Source organism: Physeter macrocephalus, chromosome 4, assembly GCF_002837175.3.
Source record: "Physeter macrocephalus isolate SW-GA chromosome 4, ASM283717v5, whole genome shotgun sequence".
In the NCBI taxonomy this organism is placed as follows: Eukaryota; Metazoa; Chordata; class Mammalia; order Artiodactyla; family Physeteridae; genus Physeter; species Physeter macrocephalus.
In genome coordinates, this window is record NC_041217.1 from 5,076,609 (window position 1) to 5,100,222 (window position 23,614).

Below are 23,614 nucleotides of genomic sequence, written 5' to 3' on the forward strand. Positions count from 1 at the left end.
TCATTCACACGTAGGATATTGAAATTTCCCTTCCTGACAGACGGCTCGAAATGATTGTATAGATGTTCTCGCTTTATGTGGCTGTTTGCATTCAAATTCAATGATATCGCCTGTCCTTGCATATATTTTTTGGGTTTTTCTCCATTTTAACTGTATGTTATTTTTGTTCATGTTATCTTCAGATATGACACATGCATCTGAAAGAAAAAAATAATAAGATAAAATAAATTATTAATAATATATCTTTCCCTATCCAAGAATGGTGAAATTTCATTTAAGAAAATTTGGAAACAAATAAAATTATAAAAGGATATTAAAAATTAATATTGGGCTTCCCTGGTGGTGCCGTGGTTGAGAGTCCGCCTGCCGATGCAGGGGACGCGGGTTCGTGCCCCGGTCCGGGAAGATCCCACATGCCGCGGAGCGGCTGGGCCCGTGAGCCATGGCCGCTGAGCCTGCGCGTCCGGAGCCTGTGCTCCGCAGCGGGAGAGGCCACAGCAGTGAGAGGCCCGCGTACCGCAAAAAAGAAATGTTCTATTTGGGTCAGTGCTATTTACCCTCCTTTCCTAACTCAAGATTCTTTTACATTTATAGTTTCTACAATGTGCACGGTGTGAACACTGCAAATGCATTAACCTCTTTCCATATATTATCATAAAAATAAGTTTATTTCTTCCTATCAGATACACAGTATGGAACGTGAACTGGAGAAGACAATACATCTAAAAACCCATTATCTCTTTGAATATTCACTTAACATATTCTTGAAGATAACTCTTTATCAATGGGACAAAAAATTCTACCAGCTTTTATGTTGCTTGTTTGGAGCTTCTTTTCCACAATGTCATCATCTTTGGTGAACCCTTGATTTCTGTGGAAAAGCAATGTTACCTTCCCGCATGATCACTGACTCCACTGATTCTTTTTGAAATTAGCCATTTGAAGAGATCGCATTTCCCTGAGTAGATAACTCACTCTGGCACAGCTAAGCACTGTGTTCTCCACGGCCCATAATCCCTCATCTAGGAATTGTCCAGAGATGCTGAAAAAGGCCCAGGGTTTAATTTAAGGAGCCATCCTAGGAAGTGGCAACCATAAAGAACTTCTTTTTGTACCTAGATTTACCTGTGCCCAGGAGACCCTAAGATACATTGCCAAGTATTTTCCTGATGCCGTATGACAGACCAGTCCTTGTACTGCTAAGGAGAAGCTGACCTCTATCTCCCTGACGTTTCTATCTATGGATGTGAGAGGCCACCACAGCGTAGGGCTTAAATGTATGGAATTTGGAGCCAGATTGCTGTGTAGGAATCCTAACTCTGCCAGATACTTGTCAAGCAGCTTGAATTAAATACTAAGGCTTTCTGTGTCTCTGTTTCTTTTTTTTAATCGAATTTTTTGATTGAAGTACAGTTGATTTACCATGTTGTGTTAATTTCTGCTGTATAGCCAAGTGATTCAGTTGTACATATCAATAATTCTTTTTTTATATATTCTTTTCCATTACGGTTTATCATAGGATATAGTTCTCTGTGCTGTACAGTAGGACCTTGTTGTTTATCCATTCTATGTATAATAGCTTACATCTGCTAACCCCAACCTCCCACTCCAACCCTCCCGCATTCCCCTCCCCCTTGGCAACCACCACTCTGTTCTCTGTGTCTGTGATTCTGTCTCTGTTTCATAGAGAAGTTCATTTGTGTCCTATTTTTAGAGTCCACAGATAGGCGATATTGTATGATATTTTTCTTCTCACTCACTTCACTTAGTATGACCATCTCTGAGTTCGTCCATGCTGCTGCATATGGTGTCTCCATTTCTTCACGGATAGGCACAGGTTGTTAATAATACCAATTCCATAAGACTATTGATAGGAATTATGTAGTTTCCATTTCTTGCTATGACAGGCAATGTGGCAAAAGAATATCCTTGTACAGATTCTTTTACCCTCGCAAGAGTATGTGTATAGACTAGTCTTCCAGAAATAAAATAATGATGTCAAAGGATGTGTGTTTTTAAATGTTGAGGTTTATTCCCAAACTGTTCCTCAAAGAGTTCGGCCCACTTTATAATTTCATTAAGAGAATATGAGAGTACTTAACGCCCCACACCCTTGCCAAGCCTTCGTATTGTTCTTTTTCTCCCCCTTTTGCCTCACTGAACATTGCCACTTCATTAAAATTTTACTTTGGTGTGGATGAGCATTTTTCATGTTGCCGTGTTTTTCATTTTTTTGCTTATGTAGTTTGCATATTTTTCTGCTGAGTTTCTGTTATTTCTAGGAATTGTTACATGTGAAGGACCTGAGAATTCCCCCCCACCGCCCATAAGTCATTGAGGATTTTTGAAGTTTAACTCATCTTTCTTTTGGTCTATATTTCCTGTTTACAAGTCAAGACCCAAATCTGGCCAAGCAATCACTTTAAAGTATTTCTTCTCATTCTAGTATAACCACACGGTCTTAGTGAACTGATCCTTTAAAACACTGCATCAAAAAACTGTGATAAAAAAAAAAAAACTGTGATTAAAATTTAAATGGCTCGCAACCACACTTAGTAATTGTGAAGCATCCAAAGAAGTCTAGATCTGGCTTTAGAAAAAATTGTTTCTCCAGAGTTGTCTATCTTGACTCTTCTAGTCTAAGGAAAGCTATCAGATCATTTTCCTTGAATAGGCTACATGACTACGATGAGGTATTTTATTGTTCTTCAAAGCATTGTTTCTCCTGGCTAGAATGCCCTTCCTGCAAACTCTGTTCGTCTGCATGGCATACACTTTTTAGGTTGTAACTTTGGTCTTACCTCTCTCCTGGAAATCTATTTTAATGCCTCTGCCCATGATAATGTCTACCTAATTTCAATCCTCATACTATCTAAAATTTTGCTGCATTTAGTATCTTAGGTAATGGCATCTTCATCTACCTATCAGTTACTCCCACTTAAATGCTAGAAGTTATCTTTGAATCCTAGCTCTTCTTTGCTCTAGCAAAACTGTGCAGATGGTACTTTTGCCATATTCTAATTCAACACTTTCTGAGTTTGGTTCCCACATTACTGTAATGACATCCTAGGAAAAGGGACTCACATATGAGTGGCTAAGAGCCTAAGGAACAGGGCACATCATAGCAGCACTGAGATCATTAGTGATTACAGAAGGTGAGAGAATGTGGCAGAGTCAGAGGGATAAAGTCCCAAGAATTCAAGGAGCATCTGGTCTAGCCCTGAGGAGTGAGGAGCTGGTAGGATTGAGAACTGTTGCAAGAACAGGTCCTTATTAATGTGGTGTCCTCCTTGGGAACAGAAAACAGAAGGACTTTATGAAGTCCTAGCTTTCCCTTACTTAGCCTGGAGTAAGCTGGTGTCCATGCTCTTACTGGTGTTGCCATTGTTATTGAGACCCATTCCCTTATATTTTGTCCCTTTCAGTTTGTAAGACCAGTGAAGTCCCTGTTAGACCCTGCCTGTGACTCTCCTTTTCATAGTGTCACTTATGCTTATTGTTCTTAATGCTACGAGATTCCCATGGTTTGGGGGTGAGGAATATGTGTATCGGTGGCCTGTGTAGATGAAGAAGATAGAGTGAAGTAAGGGAACGTGCAGATTTGGGAAATGACTTGTTAGCCCCTCCAGTTTCTCTACTTTCCTTGTCACAACTCCTGGCAACATGCAAGTAAAAAGCCAGGTCGGTAGCAGTCTGCTGAGAGTTCTACCGGGAAGAGCCTTCAGGTTTACAAGTAGAACCTTATATACTGATAAAGGACAACTCCTGGACCAATCTTTCACAAATGGTCTCTGCAAAAAAACCCTCAGATGTTTTTAACGTGAAAATGCTTAGTGGCATGAGAATATGTCCTGCAGTTAAATAACTTTGGAGGTTCAGGGAGTTTTATAATGCTACTTAGCATACTTAGGCCTCTTAAAAATTGATTTATAGTTTTTATTTTTTTAATTTTTTAAATTATTTATTTATTGGGCTGCCCCGGGTCCTAGTTGTGGCACGTGGGATCTAGTTCCCTGACCAGGGATTGAACCTGGGCCCCTGCACTGGGATCGCAGAGTCTTAACAACTGGATCACCAGGGAAGTCCCCAAACTTGATTTACAGTTTTTAAAGAAACTTTTTTCCACTCTGTTTAAAGCAGATTTTTCAAAATTTTCTGTTATATGTCTACACTTGTTAGACAAGTTTTCGGCTGAATGAAATTTCAGTAAAAATTATCCTACAAAATTAGTGATGAAAATTCTCTAAATATCAAATCTCAGACTCTGGAAGAATATGCACAACTCACCTATGCATATGGGTGGCTCTGACCACCGTCCATTTCTGCACGTCACATTCGGGGAGCCCCGAAGCTCGTAGAAAGACTGGCAACGGTACTCAGCTGTCGATCCTGGAGGGTATACCGATAAGGAGAAGGGGGTGATGTCTCCATTGTTAATAGGTGGAGGGGGCCCACAGTATCGTGTGGACTCTGGAAAACAACATGCGAGTGTTGAAAAAAATCAGTATATAGTTTAAATGGAATAATACAAAGCTCCATATATCATATCTTCAGTATCTTATGTGATGTCTGAGAGTCCAAATAACATTATAGAATTTCTAGCATACAACCTGATGACCAAAAATAATTACAGCATTTTCTTTCACCCTAAAGTAAAACACACAAAAAATAAGTATTAAGTATATCTAAGGACATATAAGTACTAAGAATCATTTTTGTTTAAAGCATGACGAACAGGTGAGTAAACCTCTGGTCTATTTCACCCTTCCTCATAACAATGTTTACTTAAAGAGGAAAGGTAAAAATAAATGACTCCCTTCCCATTTCTATTCCCTGGGGCAACTGTTACTTTATTCAAATAGAACATAGCTATCAGTTATGATCATGAACTTTTAGTTTTACTGAAATGACTTGTAGACAATACTCTTCTGCATTTATTTTTTTGACTCCAAATAATATCATAGGCCTCTTTCTCTGTCAATAAATGTTTCAACTTCACGTTAAGACTGGCTGGAATACGTTCCAATGTACCGATTGATCTCCCTACACAATCACGAAAGCTACAGATATGGAATGACCAAATAAATAATCTTATCACTAATAATTTGTTTTATCTGCTGTTTCATTGAATTGCTGTCCCTGCTCTTTTCTCAAACCAGCTCCTTCATGTGGGCACTAGATTCCACACCCTTTAAATTAGGCAAAGACCCTGCTCCATTAATTGTCCTCTTTCTTCTGTATCATCTATTTCTCCTCTCTTGAATCAGTAACCAACATAGAAACATGCTGGAAATGTCACAACTTAATAAGGTAAAAGCAAAGTCACCAATGACTTTCAGGTAGCTAAATCCACTGTTCAATTATCAGGCAACTTGCCCAGTTCTAAGCAGTCTTTGACACGTTTGATGTCCTGTCAAATAACATTTTAAAATAAGTCTTTTTGACTCATGTCATTGGCATTGCTTCTGGGACACCAGCTTTGATATTGTGATTTATAATAAGAAACAAACATTTGGTCTTCCATCTCATTTCTGGCACAGAGCTCCTGAAACCCTTGGAATTTCCTAAGTAAGGAGAGCACTAAAGGCACCTTTTGTTATGTCAGTGAAGTGATTTTTGGAAAGCCCTTTGGTAACCTAAGGATGGGCTGGTTGCCAGGAGAACCAACCACGTGATTAGGGGGTTGGAACTTTCAGTCCCATCCTGACCTCCTGGGAGAGTGGAGGGGCTGGAGGTTAAATCCATCACCAATGGCCAATGATTTAATCAATTGTGCCTATGGAATGCAGCCTCCAGAAGCCCCCAGAAAGGACAGGGTTCAGAGAGCTTCCAGGTTGGTGAACACATGGAGATGTGGGACGAGGGGACATGGAGGGGGCATGACCCTGGAGGGGGCATAGCAGCTCTGCACCCCTTTCCCCATACCTTGCCCTGTGCACCTCTTCCATCTGGCTGTTCTGGAGTTATAGCCTTTTATTATAAAATGGTGATCTAGTAAGTAGAATGTTTCTCTGAGTTTGCTGAGCTGCACTAGCAAATTAATGGAGCCCAAGGAGAGGGTCATGGGGACCTTCAATCTATACATGGTCGGTCAGAAGCACAGGTGACGACCTGGACGTGCCGCTGGCATCTAAAGTGAAGCCACAGGGAGCAGCCTTGTAAGACCGAGTCCTCAACCTGTGAGATCTGATGCTGTCTCTGGGTAGACAGTGTCAGAACTGAGTCGAATTGTAGGGGACGAGCAGGTGTCAGACGCTTGTAGAATGTGGGGTAACAGCCCCACATTGCAATAGGGTCCTGGAATCATTTTAGCAGCTGTCGCTAGTTTTTCTCCTACAACCCTGTCTGGCTCCTCCTCCTTGTCCAGATCTTCCTCTTATTTTAGACATTTGAACTCTTCATGTGATCCCATCCAGTCCCAAAGCTTTAATATAATCTCTACAGCAGCAATTACCAAATTCATTCCCTAGGCCTGACCACTCTCAAATTGCCCGTTCTACATCTTACGCTGGATATCGAGTAAATATATTCAATAGAATTGGGTAAACAGTAGATAATCTTAAACCTATTTCTTCTATGATCACTGTCAGAGATACCTCTTAGAGAAACAGTTTAAAAAATGGACAGAATTGGGTAACTAGATGACAATTTAATGCTTCCGAATATTGTGTAACAAATAGGTCATGAGTTTTTTTCCTATTCTTTAGATAAAGAAGATCAGTAACCTCTTTTTAAATGACATTATTTAGAAATAAATACTAACCAGTACAGTGTGGTAATGACTGCCATAGTCCACTTTTACACACAAGTTCTTTTGCTTCATGAAGTACATAGTTTTCTTTACAGAGAACAGCTACCTTCTCTCCTTCCTGATAATTCACTGTGGTTAGCATATTATGAGCATTAGGTATCTGAGGTGGAGGTGGGCAGAGTTGTTTCTTTTTTCCTATGAAAGATTAAATTATTTGATTAATAAAAGCTAAAGAAAAACAGCTCAACAAGATAACATTTCGGTATAATGGAACATCCAATAACTAACACACTCTCTCTCTCTCTCTCTCTCTCTCTCTCTCTCTCTATATATATATATATATATATAGTATATGTATGTATGTATTTATGATGCTATAGTAATAACTGTATTTTATGTTAACATAGTTTATGGTTTAGAAAAGCACTTTCATGTTATAAGAATTGATTTAAAATTTCTCAGGTGCCCCGTTCAAACAAGCCAGAACAAATATAGATATATAGATATATAGATATATATAAATATATATAGGAACAGTAATGATAGAATCAACTAAGACTTCCCCTTACAGCCTAGCCTTTGATCACAATAAAAGATTTTCATTATTTGCATTTTCTTCTAAACGGAACAATGCCTGCTGATGGATGTAATTCGAATGCCTCTGTTTGACTAGGAGTTAACTTCTTTTTGGTTGCTTGGCTTGTTCTTAGGGAAACATTTTAAATAATCTCCTCGATGCCAGAGCATCATGGTCTGAGTCACAGGCTCACTACCTGACCAAGGCTCACAGCAGTGTTTCCCTTCAGCTCATCTCCTCCCCAAGGGCAGCGGCTGCTGTCTAGTGGCAACTTCCCTTTCAAATTTTCTTTTCTCTCAGCCCCACCTCACAGCTTGCAGGATCTTGGTTCCCCAACCAGGGACTGAACCCGCGCCCTCGGCCGTGAAAGCACGGAGTCCTAACCACCGGACCGCCAGGGAGCCAGGGAATTCCCACTCCCTTCAAAGTTATTGCAAAGCAAGTATTAGATATGAGTAAAACCAAAGGTCAGTATCAATTAAGCCAAAGCATGCATATTATCTGAATTTTACATTGGATCGTGGTTTATTTTTTCAAGGGAAGGAAGGCACACTGGCATTCTGTAGCGCAAATTTTCTCAACAAAAGCTGTGTCTATGAACAAACTAGAGAGGTGTCTGGGAGCTGGGTCCATTCATGCGTTTTCCTATACTCTATGTGATTTGCCCTGTTTATTTATTGGCTTAAGAAATATGGGAAATGTAAGAATTTGATGCCAGTTGCATCATTTTTCTAGTCAAACTTTAACAGGGCCAAGTCATTTATAGTCTGTTTTGGTTCAGTAACTAACTCTGCAGAAGAAGATAAGGATTCGCCTGGTGTTATTGTTATTGTACATTTTTGATTCACGAAGTTTGTCTCATAAGCTTGAGGACAAGCTCTGGAGAGCACGTGAAAAGAGGATTTCAGACTCATTCAGAAGAGAGATGAATCGGTTTATGACCTCATTTATTGTGTAGAAGATTTCCTGCTTAGATGTTTCCTTTCCTCTTTGTTTAGGTATTTTGTAGTGACATAAATTTGTTTCCGTTTAGTTGTTCAAATATTTTTATTTAAATAAAAAGTCACGGGGATGAATACGTATTGGGTAGCGTCAAAACTTTTAAATGAGCATCAAGCCTGCACTGCCCATCTTGGGTTGGCACTCACGTGCAGACAACCTCTTAGAGGTCCCAGTGAAGGGAAGTGGGGAGGTTGACGTCGTCTCTACTCTCAAACATATAAATCATGATTTACAAAAAGGGTAAATAAAGTCCCAGCTAATCAAGTTAGATGTTCAGATACCATACCAATATCATCGCTGTTATATTTCAGATAAAAAGAATTGTACATGACGATCTCAGTTGTCCAACTTACTTGCCTTACAGAATTAGGGGCAATGTGGTTGGAAATGTCAACCTAGTGTAGGTAGTCTAGTCTAGACTGAACTGATAGAGGAACCTGGAAACAGGTTCCCATCTTGACTTCGACCGCGTAACTTCTTGGGGCTCTGTATTCCTGATTTGTAAAATAAAGAACTTTATTGTCTTTCTCTAGAACAAATCTGGCAGCTTGTGTGATGAATTTTCCGTCTCTCTCCACCTACCACCACCACCACTTCTCAAAAGTCTTATCCGACTCTTTCAACTTTCAAGAACTCCTCCTGGGGGGTTCCCTGGTGGTTCAGTGGTTAGGACTCGGTACTTTCACCGCCTGGGCTCCGGGTTCAGTCCCTCGTCGGGGAACTAAGATCCCCGCAGGCCGCGTGGCACGACCAAAAACATAAAAGAAAAAAGAAAAAGAAAATGCCCAATTATTCTTAAAAAAAGAAACTCCTCCTCCTTTTTTTTTTTTTTTTACCTCATTCTAGGAGTATAATTTTACTAACTGCAAGTACAACCCTTATGAAAATCAATTTGATGCAATAAATCAAATTTTTATAGTTTTTTCATCTAGCTCATATTGACTATTTGGAGATTCTAAACACCACTGTTCATAAATGCGTTCTTGTAAATTTTAGAGCATTTTAAAGTATTAAAATTGTCAGTAATCTGACAACAATGGAGGAATGGAACATTATGTACAGCTTTATATAATACAGAAACACATTTCGGTTCTAATGTTAAGTGGACAATGCAGGATAGATATTAATGTATGTGATATGAGAATAGGCTTAGTAGTGAAGTCCGACTGGGGTAGAATTAGAAAAAACAAAGCCTGCTGCTATTGCATTTAGGCAGATATGGTTTATTCCAGAGTCACTTGAGTGACTCTCTCAGACCAACGTGAGGCATTTCCTGCAGAGTGAGAGTGGCGGGATATTTTGTTTCTGTCATTGGGCAAACACTACCTTTTTTCCTCAAATGGAGATGAGGGAATGGGGAAGGTAGACAGGAGAAAAGGGCTGTCAGGAAGTGGACACATTTACACAAATATCCCTGGGATTTCCAGGCACCATTGGACCGGTAATTCCAACCTCTTTTCCCCAAGATTTTGTGTAGATCTTGTCAAGGTGAAGGAATGACCAAGGAATAGAGTATGGAAACGGAACTCAGGAGGAAGAAAGACGGGCATCCTGACTTCACCTCAACATTGAAGTTCGGGAGAGAGAGTTTCTGGATGCTTTATCTCAGTTTTCCTGCCCTAACCTCAGATGTTAGCAGGGCCCTTGGAAAAGATTGAGAGACGTTTTTTGTTTCAGGGCTCCCAGAAAATTTAACAGTCACGCCAACTTTCACACCACCTGTAAACCTTCTCTGAAAGTTCTGCTGTTTCATTTATAATCCATGTATCTGGTGGCTTTCTTAACCTCTCGCTGTTCCAAGAAGGATGAAAACAGTGATGTGACTTTTTTTTTTTCCTTGGAGAGACATTACTTCCTGAAATTTCATTCATTAGGGTTCTCTGTGTTCTTCGCTCTCTGAAGGACTTTTTAAAAGAACCTATGATTTTATAGTTTATCTTGATTCCTCTTGGTTTTAGGGTGTAAATAAGAGTCTCTTCTTTCTTTTCTTAACAAAAACCCCTAAATTTTACAGCTAAAATAAAGTTACTCTTGTGGCGTACTTAGTTTCATTATTTTTCCTTCTACCCCTTCACATATGTGTGACTACAATTCTTATTTTCTAAACACATACTTGTGAATCCATATTTAACATATTTTTAGTGTCTGTGAATTGTGTTTTTTTTGGCATCCATAAGAGCTATGCTATAACATATAATGGGGAAGCTTGTTTTTTTCCTGAAATATTGTGTTCTGAGATCCGTTTGTATTTGTACATACAAAGCAGAGCATTAAAATAATTAATTTTCTTATTACCTTTGCCTGGTCTTTCAAGCTCAATTATCCCAAGGTTTAAAGTAAGATGACAAACAACTTTTAAAAGCTATGTCAAGAGATTATAAAATGTGCTCTACAAGCCTTAAAATACTACTACAAGTGTAGGAGGGTAAAGAAATGAGTTTTTAGGGGCCAGTAGTGAAGGTTTCTTTAAAAAATGCTGTCTGTATGTTATATCATAGGGGAGAGTAGGGGAAACTCCCATTCATCTTAAGCTAAGTGAAAGTAGGAAGCTTCTAGACCACCACTTTCCCCATGGAATTGATGGTACAGGGAATAGTCCCTGACTCACACTTAAGATTAACTGAAGTATGGGAACACAAACTGCTGCAGCTGCTATGGAAAACAGGATGGAGGTTCCTCCAAAAACTAAAAATAAAACTACCATATGATCCAGCAATACTGCTGGGTATATACTTGAAGAAAACAAAAACACTAGTTTGAAAAAAGATATATGCACCACTATGATCATAGCGGCATTATTTACAATAGCCAAGATGTGGAAGCAGCCTAAGTACCCATCAATAGAGGAATGGATAAAGAAGATGTGGTATATATATATATATACAATGGAATACTACTCAGCCATAAAATAGAATGAAATTTTTGCCATTTGCAACAACATGGATGGATTTGAAGGGTATAATGCTAAGTGAAATAAGTCAGACAGAGAAAGACAAATACTGTACGTTTTCACTTATGTGTGGAATCTAAAAAATAAAACAAGCAAAGGAATATAACAAACAGAAGCAGACTCACAGATACAGAGAACAAACTAGTGGTTACGAGTGGGGAGGGGACTGGGGGGAGGGACAAGGTAGGAGAAAAGGATTAAGAGGTACAAACTGTTAAGTATAAAATAAAAATAAGGTACAAGAATGTGATGTACAGCACAGGGAATATAGCCAATATTTTACAATAATTTTATATGGAGTATAATCTATAAAAATATTGAATCACTCTGTTGTACACCTGAAACAAATATAGTATTATATGTCAACTATACTTCAATTTTTTTAAAAAAATGGAGGAACACACACACACACAAAAGATTAACCAAAGTGGTCTGACTGATAAAACATCTGAAGACATGGCTGCACTGGTGACATCATCCATTACTAAATCTCAGTGGCTACAATGGTACCTGTGGGGAGGCCTCTACCTGGAAAGTCAGCTGTGGGGAGTGAGATAGGGTCAGCAGAGAAATGGACGTGAAATCCAGGGCTGGCAGAGCTTTTACAAGGTAACTAACCCATGTCAAGGGAGATCTTCAGAAAAAGCATCCTCTCAAGAATCTATAAATGCCCTATGGTATTTTCCTTTTCAGTGATGCTTTACATTTCTTTATTTTATTTTTATTTTTTTAAAAAAATTTTTTTAAAAATTTTTAATTTTTTGGCCACGCCGTGCAGCTTTCAGGATCTTAGTTCCCGGACCTGGGATTGAAGCCAGGTCCTCGGCAGTGACAGCTGTGAGTCCCAACTACTGGACCACCAGGGAATTCCCTAAATTTCTTTATTTTAAAAATTGTATTCTCAAATTTTCCTATATTTGTATTTTCACCTACTTTTTGGTTGCGGAATGCTTGTTCCAGACTGCCCACCATTCTTCTTGATTAGAGTAAAATTCGTTAGATATGCTTAATCTTTTCAAGAATTCGTTTTACTTAATGGATCAGCTATAAGTAAAATAGTCTATTGCATTCACTTCTGCTTTTATTTTATTATTTCTTTTTCCTCTTAATATCTGGAATGTACATTTTCCCCTAGCTATATATTTAGCTAATATATATATATTAGCTAAATATATATATATATATATATATACAAGTTTATTTTTTCCAGAAATAATATGCATTTAAGCCTGTGAATGTCACTCTACATTTTGGTTACTGTACACCTCATAGGTTTTACTATGTGCTTTTATAGTTATAATATACTTCTTAGTATTTTAAATATTATCTCATTTGGAAGTGAATTATTTCACAAAACGAAGGCTAGGGGAGTAGACAAATTTCATTATTACTTTTAAATATTATTTCTTTGTGGTTATGAAAGTGATCTATAGTGTTTTAATATTGGAAATGTAACAGTTAACAATAACTGGTTAATTTAAGTAAACATTCCATAGGCACATAAAAGGCATTGAAATTCTTGAAACTCTCAGAACAATATTCACTTCCATATATAAAAATAAAAATATGTTGAAAAAAATTTAATAAAAATGAAAACATTTTAGTTGTTTTAAACAAATTATAGTTTACTTTATCTTCTTGAAATCATTCTTTATTTAAATTTAATAATATATTCCAATTACTTTCTCCCTCACAATTTCTAATGCTATCATACTCTTGTTAAGAGTTACTATTTCATCATATATATTTTATATGATCTCTTTCAAAGTATGTCTTTGAGTGGTAAATTCTCTTAGTCTGTCCTATGTTTGAAATTTTCTCTACTTTGTAATCATTAATGGATAATATGCTATATAGAAAAATTGGTCACCAATTACTTTCTTAAGCACTTTGAAGAAATCGCTCTGTTTTCTTCTGGCTTTTTACTTTGCTGACGAGGAGTCTGTAACCCACCCTCTCCATTTTCTCTATCTTGTTGCCATTTCTCTGTTAGCTCTCTGTCTTTGTACCTGGTTTATTTTAAAATAATACAGTGTCCACTTATAACTGTGATTTATAACCTTATTATTCAAGTTAAATGATTTGAAAATAGGCCTTCAAAGAATGTGAAACTTATTCTTATGGAAATAATTTTTACATCAGGTACTTTTTTCTTCTGGACTTTTGGTCCAGAATTCATCATATATGTCAATTATCCATCACAGTGTGTAATTTGGGTTTTAGTTGTTTCCTAATGTCATTGAAGATTGACTTTTTGCTCTATTTTCACAGTTTTTTTTTTTTTTTTAATGGCTTAGAGAGACTGTAATAGGGTAAAAATGGCATTACTACATCATCTTGACCAGAAATCCAGGGTTCTTAAAGGATAATGTTTGTCTGGAAACAGTGTTATGAGTGGTTTCTAACTTATCTTCAATTTTAAAATTATATGTCACAGTAAATAATTTAATTTAAAAGCATGCCAATTTCAAGAGAATTTTTCTGGTGAAGAAGCAAAGAATCTACAAAATCTTTCAAACAAATCTTACCTACGCAGTCTGGTTCAGGGGCCCATTTCCCGTTGATGCAGACTGTTTGTATGTATGTATCCTTCCCAGTACATTTGTAATTTATTCTGGCATTATGATTAAATTCATGCAAATATGAACTTAACAGTCCTCTTGCATGAAGCCTTGGTTTTATACACCTCTTAAGTTGGTTTGTTGCTATAAAAAAGGAGAATATCCATACAAGATAGGACTATTAAACAGAAACTAAACAATCACCTCAATAAAATATCTGAAATACTTATGGTATCATTAAATTATGCTTGATGCGTTTAAGCAGCATCCTACAAAATTATTCTTTATTTCATTACATGAGGTAGGCTGTGCTGTCGAAAAAATGAAAAAGAAAGCAAAAAACTGTAGCCTGTCTTTGAATGACAAAAAAATATGTCAGAAAGTCTTTTGAGAAATGAGAGTGCAAGATGGATTCCTCGGGTCCAGGGTTTTGACTGAAGGGCAGTCCTTATGGAGTTACATTCAGCCTAATGCTTAAAGGCATGAAAAGGTGTCCACTAAATCATGTTAAAGAAATATTTTCAAAGCATTTAAATAATAAAAAGAGGTGATGCACAAGTATGTCTGTGGGAGTATAGTATTAATAAGGAGAGATAAATCTGGATGTTCCTTGAGGTTCAATCACTCCCACATTTCAGAAGCTCAGCGAAGACCCAGAGTCCCATGCCCCAGGGAGAATTTCCCTGATAACACTATCCACCCTCCGAACATGCATTTCCAATAGGCTCTTGCTTGTTGAGGTGGTTTTTATTGTTACATCTCTCCCCTTTTGTCCACAAATATATAGATTGTTATGGAACCTTCCCCTTAGTGTGTCAAAGGATGGGATAATGAGACATGGAAGTTTCTGCTACTTCTCTGCTGATAAGTGGTTTTTCTCCAACAATTCCTATTTTAAATGTACAGCATGTGATGCTGGTGATTGGATGCCTGCATCCCGCATTTACGATTGGTGACCATGAACAGTTGACACCTTCCTGGGGGTGGGAGACATTTCCTCCCAGTGAGTCATCACAGACTGCCAGTGACCAGGTGTCTGCCAGGCTCAGAGGGGTGCAACAGCTAAACTTTTCATCCCCAGAAGTAGGCCAGTGGAGGATCCAAAAGTCTAGGAGATGGGGGAAAGGAGTGGCTCTGGGTTGTCTACTTTAGAATCTGGAAGAAGAACAGCAGCAGAGAGTCTTGCTAGTTTTTAAAGCTCAAAATTAAAGGCTTTAATATATTGGGGTTGCTGGAAATGGGACAAAGGAGGCCAGTATCTGACCTTATCAGGGAAAAACTGGCAAATACTTATGCATTATGGCTGCAAGTCCAAGGACTGCTGGAATGCAAGGGGAAAGAGCAGGGCACAAGGCAGATAGACCGATAGAAAAACCTGGAATAAATCTTATGACTCTGTGGAGGAAACATATAAACAAGCTAATCTGGAAATCTGAAATAGAGTTAAGAGAATTTGGAAAACAGGAAAAGCAGGGATCAGGCCTCGTTCCTGGGTCCCCCACTCTTTCCATAAGAGGAGACTCCAAACACCCAAGAACTTAATAGAACTCAGGCTACATAGTTATTTTGTTTGTTGTTTCGGGACCATGCAGAAGTATTTTTCTGAGCTGATGCAACAAAATAAAAAAGATTAAATTGTAATTATTTATAGAAATAAAATATCCAAATTTATGACTGGCAGTAAAATGGGAATTCAGTAAGGCTGCTGGAAACAAAATCAATATACAAAATTCAATTTTTTTTTTTTTTTTTTTTTTGTAGTATGCGGGCCTCCCTCTGCTGCAGCCTCTCCCGTTGCGGGGCACAGGCTCCGGACGCGCAGGCTCAGCGGCCACGGCTCACGGGCCCAGCCGCTCCGCGGCATGTGGGATGTGGGATGTGGGATCCTCCCGGACCGGGGCGCGAACCCGGCTCCCCTGCACCGGCAGGCGGACGCGCAACCACTGCGCCACCAGGGAAGCCCACAAAATTCAATTATTATCTTGCCTATAGAAAGCATAACACTTCGAATATATAAAGTTGTAAAAGATCCCATTTACTATACCAATGAAATCCCAAAGAAACTGGGGAAGAAACTTATACAGAAATAGTATTAATGAGGAATCTATAAAACATATGTAAAAGTTTAGTATAAGATCTGAATAAGCAGGTTGATGTAGTCCACTTAAAGGTCAAGTAAAGCTTTACAGATGCTCTGCGTCTCTGACCAAGCCTAGACCAACAGAAGGGAGGTCGCAAATGCGTGAGACAAAAAAGAAGGCTGGCACCTATCGACCACACCCTAGAGGAGGAGCCATTGGAATGGCAACCAGGAGCTATTATGAAAAGAGTTACTGACACATAGTCTTAATGCTTAAAATCTACGCAAACCGAAGTGAATGTTTACCAAGGCTCTGAATTAGGCATTGGGTCCATGCAGATGGGCTCTGCTATTCTGGTACTTTATGATCTAAATAGGAAGACGGATGTCTTAGGTACAAGACAGTGTGATAAATGTTATAATAAATGTGCAGGCAGATAACACAGTGGAGAAGCTATATCCTACTGGAGTTTCAGGATGAGCATGTGGGTAGTGGAAGATGAACCACTAAAAGTTTCACAGGTGAGTGAATTTTGAGTTGAGTCTTGAAGGTGAATAGTTTTATATGTGATTAAAATGGAGAAAGACATTTCCGGAAAAGAGTAAAGAATGAGGAAAGGCACAGAGGTTTAAGAGAACATGGCTTTCCAGAAGCTAAAAGAAAATTAGTTTGCCTAGTTCCATCACATGGTAAATGTGGGATGGGGCAGTAGATACCTGGAAAAAGCAGTCTGGGATTCACCTAAAGCAGAGGTCCCAGGACTTCCCTGGTGGTCCAGTGGTTAAGACTCTGTGCTCCCAATGCAGGGGGCACGGGTTCGGTCCCTGGTTGGGAAACTAAGATCCCACCTGGCATGGCCAAAAAAAAAAAAAAAAAAAAGCAGAGGTCCAAATGTTCTTGATTCGCAGAGCCCTTAGTGTCTCAGTAATTTTGCACAGTATCCGTAGATCAAAGGAGATCCTTAACCATTCAGTTTATTAAATAATAAGGAGCAAACAACAAGTGTCTTACATCCTAACAATTTAATACCTGCTGGGCACCAGCATGTGCTGCTATAAATATATTTATTGATTTAAAAAGTTATAAACAATCATATATAAAATTGAGAAATGCATTCTCACCAACACACTTAGGAAGCTCAGTCCACATTCCATCAATACACGTAATTGTATTATTTCCAATCACTGTATATGTACTTCTGCAATTCAACACCACTGAAACTCCATGTCGATAGGGAGGGACAGAGGGCTGGCCAAAGCCATTCTCAAGTTCAGGTATAAATTCACATGTTTTCCCTGGTTCTAAGAAAACATCATAAAAGATATGCTTAGCTTTAAAATATTTTAAATCTTTTTACCTATGTATTTATATATAAGTACAAAGTAAAAGTAACTCTTCTGTTTAAACATAAGTATCTATTTACCGACACAGGTGGGCAAAGTTGTCCATTCTCCATCCATACATTGGATTTTCTTAGGTCCCTTCATTAGAAAATTAGGATTGCAATCATATTCCACCATTTTACCGTGTTCATACTTTTCTTGTTTGATGTCCTTGATTTTCCCACTGGGGAGCTGAGGAGGTTGACCACATGACTGTACTTGCCCTGTAATAAAATAAGCTGTAAATAACTCTTAAATGGGCTTATAAATATGGCAAAATGTGGACTTACTATTTTGGTTGATCTGGAACTAAATTACATTTATACTACATTCCTATTTTTTTTTCAGGTTCGTTTTTACTGTGTATATAGTTTATTTACTATTATTTTTCTCAAATTTTGACATTTTAGTATGAATAATTTTGAACAAATTAAAGAGGAAAATGCATAATAAACACATATATTGATCATCTAGGTATATAAATGTTCCTTTTTGCCTAATTTGCTTATTTTTTTGTGAAGTAATTTAAAATAAATGATAAACAGTGAGATTTTACTTCTAAATTCTTCGGAATACCTATCTGAGAAATAAGGACATTTACCTACATTCATAAAACATCTTATTACATTTCTTCAAACTAGCAATAATTTTTTAGTATAATCTTATATTCTTTCTAAATCCAAATATCCTAGTTTTCCCCTACCCGCAATATTTTGCAGGTTACTTATTACATAGCCAGGCTATTAAGTTGCACTCTTAAAGATTTTAAAGTAGGTCAATAATCTGTATATTATACAAAAGTTAATAAATATCAAATGTGTGGTATGATATTCACATAAATTATAGTTTTTATTAAGTAATATCTATAAACACCTAAAACAATTTGATCAAATAATGTCAACTGAAGCAAGTCACAAATTATCATTGTTTTAAATTGAATAACCCATATTTACATTGATTTGATTATTTCCTTAATTATTTAATAGAAATATATCAAGGCCCATGCAATATTTTTTAAAGTATATTTCTTTAACGAGATTAAGGGGAAAACACTCTAGCACTTCTTAATCCCAGCCACTATATTTTGATCTATAAAATCCCATTGTATATTTCAAAACACAGAGGTAGAATTACCCCTTGATAAAAAAAATAATAATAATCTATGCAACTCAATTACTATGGCCTATCACCCCTCCTCCTTCTCAGTTAAAATACCACCTTTGACATTTTTTGCGGTTTGTCAATTACAGACATGAGTCAATAAAATACATAGATTTAATATAAAAATCTAATTCTTGTTTCATCAATTCTAAAATAAATATTGACCTTTGCATGTTGGAAAATTAGGTGACCACCCAAATTGGTAACATTGAACTGAATCCGGCCCAACTCTTCTAAGTCTTTGTCTGCAGGAGAATTTCAACACGTCTCCAACTTTGTATTTTTCTTGTTTTGGATGAGCATCTACATTTGCTTCCAAAAGTGGAAGATGACATTCTATTTCTAAAGATAAAATTAAAGTAAATGAATATATGTGAAATAATCATTGCGAAAATGAACTTAACATCTGCTATATAAAAATAAGATTCAGGGAGCTTCATATACAGAGCAGCATATATTCTTGCCTTTAAAAAAATATTTGCATCCAACAAATATGTGTAAGACCCCTTAGAAAAATTAGGAAATTGAGTAGCAAGGTAAAATTTGTATGACAATCTCTTCAGGATTGTAATAGACAAGTTCTGAGAAGTTACTTATAAAATAAATTATTCACTTTGTTTAGTTAACAGTAAAAAGTTAATAACTTTTATAATTTGTTTATAAAATAGAATAGGAATAATTTTCACACTCAAAGCACATGAAAAGCCTTCTTTCTGGGCTTCCCTGGTGGCGCAGTGGTTGAGAGTCCGCCTGCCGATGTAGGGGACACGGGTTCGTGCCCCGGTCCGGGAAGATCCCACATGCCGCTGAGCGGCTGGGCCCGTGAGCCATGGCCGCTGAGCCTGCGCGTCCAGAGCCTGTGCTCCGCAACCGGAGAGGCCACAACAGTGAGAGGCCCGCGCACCGCAAAAAAAAAAAAAAAAAAAAAAAAAAAAAGCCTTCTTTCCAGTAATAAAAATTAAAGCACAACGTATTTAATTACATTTTCTCATTAAAAATGATAGTTATGTTTAGAAAGTAGATAACTGGGATGCTTGAATAAGACATAAAAATTTTATGTAGGAGGGAGCATTAAAAAGCAATTCTTAATTTTATAAACAAGGAACTAAATATCAAAACTTTTTCAAAAACACGTGGCTCAGTTGTCTCTAGATTTCTGAATCTTTCCATTATAGCCAACTGTATCACCTGTAAAACGTTAACAGAAACCTCAATTCAATTACGTCAGGAGACCAGAAGGGGGAGCTCTCACACCCTGTGATCATAACAGAGCCCAACAGGAGGAAGAAAGACTCTTCTTTCCCGCAAGGACTCAGCCAATGAGAAGCCATTGTTTACATAGTCCTCCTGACTTCCTTTTCTGCTCTGTAGCAGAGGTCTCCTTCCCTTGCTATGCAGGGACTTGCACGTGGCTCTTCATGGTTGCAGACCCCAGGCTGCAATTCTCTGCTGATCCCAAATTAACTCATTGCTGGAGAAATAACTGACAGTCCATTTATTTCAGGTCAACCTAGTATGTTTGTAAAAACTAAAACATTATGAATACCTTCTGATTCAATTAGAAATGGTTGTATAAATGAATATGTGTGTATCTTTCTCATTTGACCTTCTGTAATTAAAGATTCATTTATAAAATAATATATCGAAATTCACATGTGAAAATATAAATGGCAATCAAGACAAAATAAACACTCTCGATAGATCAGGCACACATCAAAAAAGTGCAACGAGATATGTTCTAATTAAATAATCTCAGAAATGTTATCTAAACTACCCAGTTTTATGTATCGTTATTGGCAATTTAATGGTTTAATAACAGTTTATTTACGCATATCCCTCTGGAATGCAACTCACTCAGCTTCTATAAAATTTACATCCTTGTATCTGTATTTTATTCCAATATTTTGCACAACAATTCTTTACTGATTGTTTACATTATTTTTCTTATCCAATTGGAAAAGAAAGTTCCATTGAAAATACTTGATCTTGGAGGATACAGGATTTTCCAGCTTGTTTATTCATGCACGGTTATTATATGGTGCTGTAGACGGAATAATGGCCCCCAAAAATGTCCATATCCTAGTCTCTGAAACTTGCAAATGTGTTACCTTACATGGAAAACAGGCTCTGCAGATGTAATTAAGGTAAAGACCTTGAGAAGGAGAGATTATTCTGAATTACCTGTGCAGTGGTGGGTCCAACGTAATCACAGGGTCTTTATAAGAGAGAGGAGGGTCAGAATCAGAGTAGAAAATGTGACAGCAGAGCCAGAGGTTGAAGTGATTTGAAGAAGCGGCCATGAGCCAAAAAATGCAAATGGCTTGGAGAAGTGGTAAAAGGCAAGGAGACAGATTTTTTCCAGAAGGAATCTTGATTTGACACATTTTACATAAATACATACACCTTACCAGAGCAAGCATTCTTTTTTTTTTAACTTTTTATTTTATATTGAAGTATAGTTGATTAACAATGTTGGCTAGTTTCAGGTGTACTGCAAAGTGATTCAGTTCCACATATACATGTATCTAATCTTTTTCAAATTCTTTTCCCAATTAGCGTGTTACAGAATATTAAGCAGAGTTCCCTGTGCTCTACAATATGTCCTTGTTGGTTATCCATTTTAAATATAGCAGTGTGTACATGTCAATCCCAAACTCCCAACTTATCCCTTTGCCCCACCCTTCCCCGCTGGCAACCATAAGTTCGTTCTCTAAGTCTGTGAGTCTGTTTCTGGGGTTCCTTAAAAAACTAAAACTAGAGCTACCATATGATACTGTAATCCCACTCCTGGGCATATATCTGGAGAAAAACATGGTCCGAAAGGATACATTCACCCCAATGTTCATTGCAGCGCTGTTTACAATACCCAAGCCAAGGAAGCAACCTAAATGTCCATCAACAGAGAATGGATAAAGAATATGTGGTACATACGTACAATGGAATACTACTCAGCCATGAAGAAGAATGAAATAACGCCATTTGTAGCAATGTGGATGGACCTAGAGATTGTCATACTGAGTGAAGTAAGTCAGACAGAGAAAGAGAAATATTGTGTGATATCGCTTATATGTGGAATCTAAAAAAAAAAGGTACAAATGAACTTATTTACATGACAACTTGATTTCAGGACGTGGACCTCCAAAACTCTAAGATAAGCTGTTTGTGTATGGCATGAAAGCAACCTTATTCTGAGTGGGCTAAGAGCTTTGCAAATATCTGTTATTACGTCATATTTTACTTTGGCTTCTTAAAGCTATGTGAACATACCTTGAATTTCGACGATTGCTACTTAGGAAACATCTTTCTAGAAAGCCTACCAAAAAGAAACCCATCCAGAATTGTTTTTATTTTCTAGATAAACAAGTACTTACCATGGCATATGGGCAAATGGGACCAGCCGTCTTCACCACACACTATGGAGCCTGTGGTGCGTCCATCCTCGTTCTCATAGCCATCGTGGCATTCATAATCCAGCCTGTCATTGAGCTTAAACCACGTGTTCTTACCTTTGTTTCTGGCATTCACTAATACCGGCCTATCACAGGACTCTGAGGCAAATAAAAATCAGAATTTTATTTCTACTGTTAACTCCAAGCACACAATCAGCCAACAATAACATTTAACAATCATTATGTCTTAATAAATAAATGACCTTATAGAAAACATCATTACTAATAATTTAATAAAAATTAATTTTAGTTACATTTTCCTTATATATCCATTCTTGGATAAAATACAGCAAGTCTTTGGTAAAAAATACATATATATATATATATATATATATATATATATATGTAGTTCTATCTGTCTGTAGTATATATTCTAACAGCAATGCACTAAATAGCAGGCAGCATAAATACGCATCTACACGCGCGCGCACACACACACACACACACAAACACACACACACACACACACATCGTGACAGGAAACATTAGTTCTCTGGATAAGATAGTATGTAATTTACTGCTTACCGAGAGCCATAGAGCCACAGTTCTCAGAGCCCCCGCCCCTAATCCATCAGGCCCCGATGCACCAGATGCAAAGGCAGCCTGATGTCATCCTGCCCGTGCAATGGCTTTGCACCATAGGAAAGGAACCTCAACATTATTAGACTTGAGCTCCTATAGGGTAGCTGGCACACTGATCTATTCTCCTCTCAGGAGAGAAAGGGAAAGCGAAATCTCCTCTGGAAGTTATGAACATCTCCTAAAACAGACAGCTGTGGCCTTAAAAGACGCCAGGCTGCTACAGCCCCACAAACTCTCTGTCCCGAGCCGCCCCGCTGTGCTGGGAGTACCCCTCAGATGTGTGTGAATCTTCCTTCCTGAGTCCCCTCTGCCCCAGGAGATCCCTTGTCTTCTTTTCCCTCTGGGTGCAGCCACACACTGCTGTCTCTGGAAAGTTCTCTTGCTCTGAGGGACTTTCCTGGCGTCCCCCTATCCCCATGGCACCCAAATAAAGCTCACGGTGTGCAACTGCCACCCCGAGGTCATGTCTTTGTCCTCAATGAGCCTCAGAATCATCGAACTCCTCACAATGACATAAATGGCATTTTTGGACTGTGCCATTTTCACTTTGAAGCCTGTCTATAGATGGGGGGAAGCAACAGGAAAAAATTTTTTTTACGGACTCTGGAATAACAGTTTCTGTGTTTATGTGTTCAGATAGATTTTCAGTAACAGTTAAATAATAATGCAGTAAGTATCCGAAAGAGTTGTATTCAGATACATAAGTACATATACTAATAGAAAGAATTTTCTCTTCTGTAGTAGTGTAGTTTGTGATAGATTATTCTTCCTAATTTTAGTAAAAGTAAAGAATTCACACTTGGCTTTTAGAACTCCATAAACTGAGGATATTATAAGAAAAGATTTTATACCTCTTCTTTACTAAGAATCTATGAAAAGAACAGAAATTAAAAGAAAGGATAAGAAGTAGAAGAAGATATAGTAGAAGTAGAAGTTGAAGTTTCTGAAAATATGACTGAGTAAAACTTAGATAATAATAAGCTTACGACATCAATTTTAGGAAGTCTGCATTAAGAAAGAGAATAAAATATCCCTGTATAACTTCAAATCCTACCAAATTTAATATTTTTCCGTGTCTCTTAACTTGATTAAAGAGTACAGATTTAGCACTTTTTTTC

General features: G+C 37.6%; 1 protein-coding gene across 1 annotated transcript in view; it reads right to left on the reverse strand.

Annotated features, from left to right (window-relative positions):
- LOC102992938 (complement factor H-related protein 5) overlaps positions 1-23,614 on the reverse strand; it is a 34,052-nt gene continuing 10,438 nt past the window's right edge. The window contains exons 5-13 of the mRNA XM_055083852.1: positions 21,837-22,013; positions 18,631-18,807; positions 17,346-17,528; positions 17,044-17,223; positions 13,813-13,985; positions 6,764-6,938; positions 6,178-6,375; positions 4,288-4,470; positions 1-197 (exon numbers count right to left, since the gene is read on the reverse strand). Of these exons, the coding sequence (XP_054939827.1) occupies positions 1-197; positions 4,288-4,470; positions 6,178-6,375; positions 6,764-6,938; positions 13,813-13,985; positions 17,044-17,223; positions 17,346-17,528; positions 18,631-18,807; positions 21,837-22,013 (1,643 nt within the window). The remainder of the gene's footprint in view (positions 198-4,287; positions 4,471-6,177; positions 6,376-6,763; positions 6,939-13,812; positions 13,986-17,043; positions 17,224-17,345; positions 17,529-18,630; positions 18,808-21,836; positions 22,014-23,614) is intronic.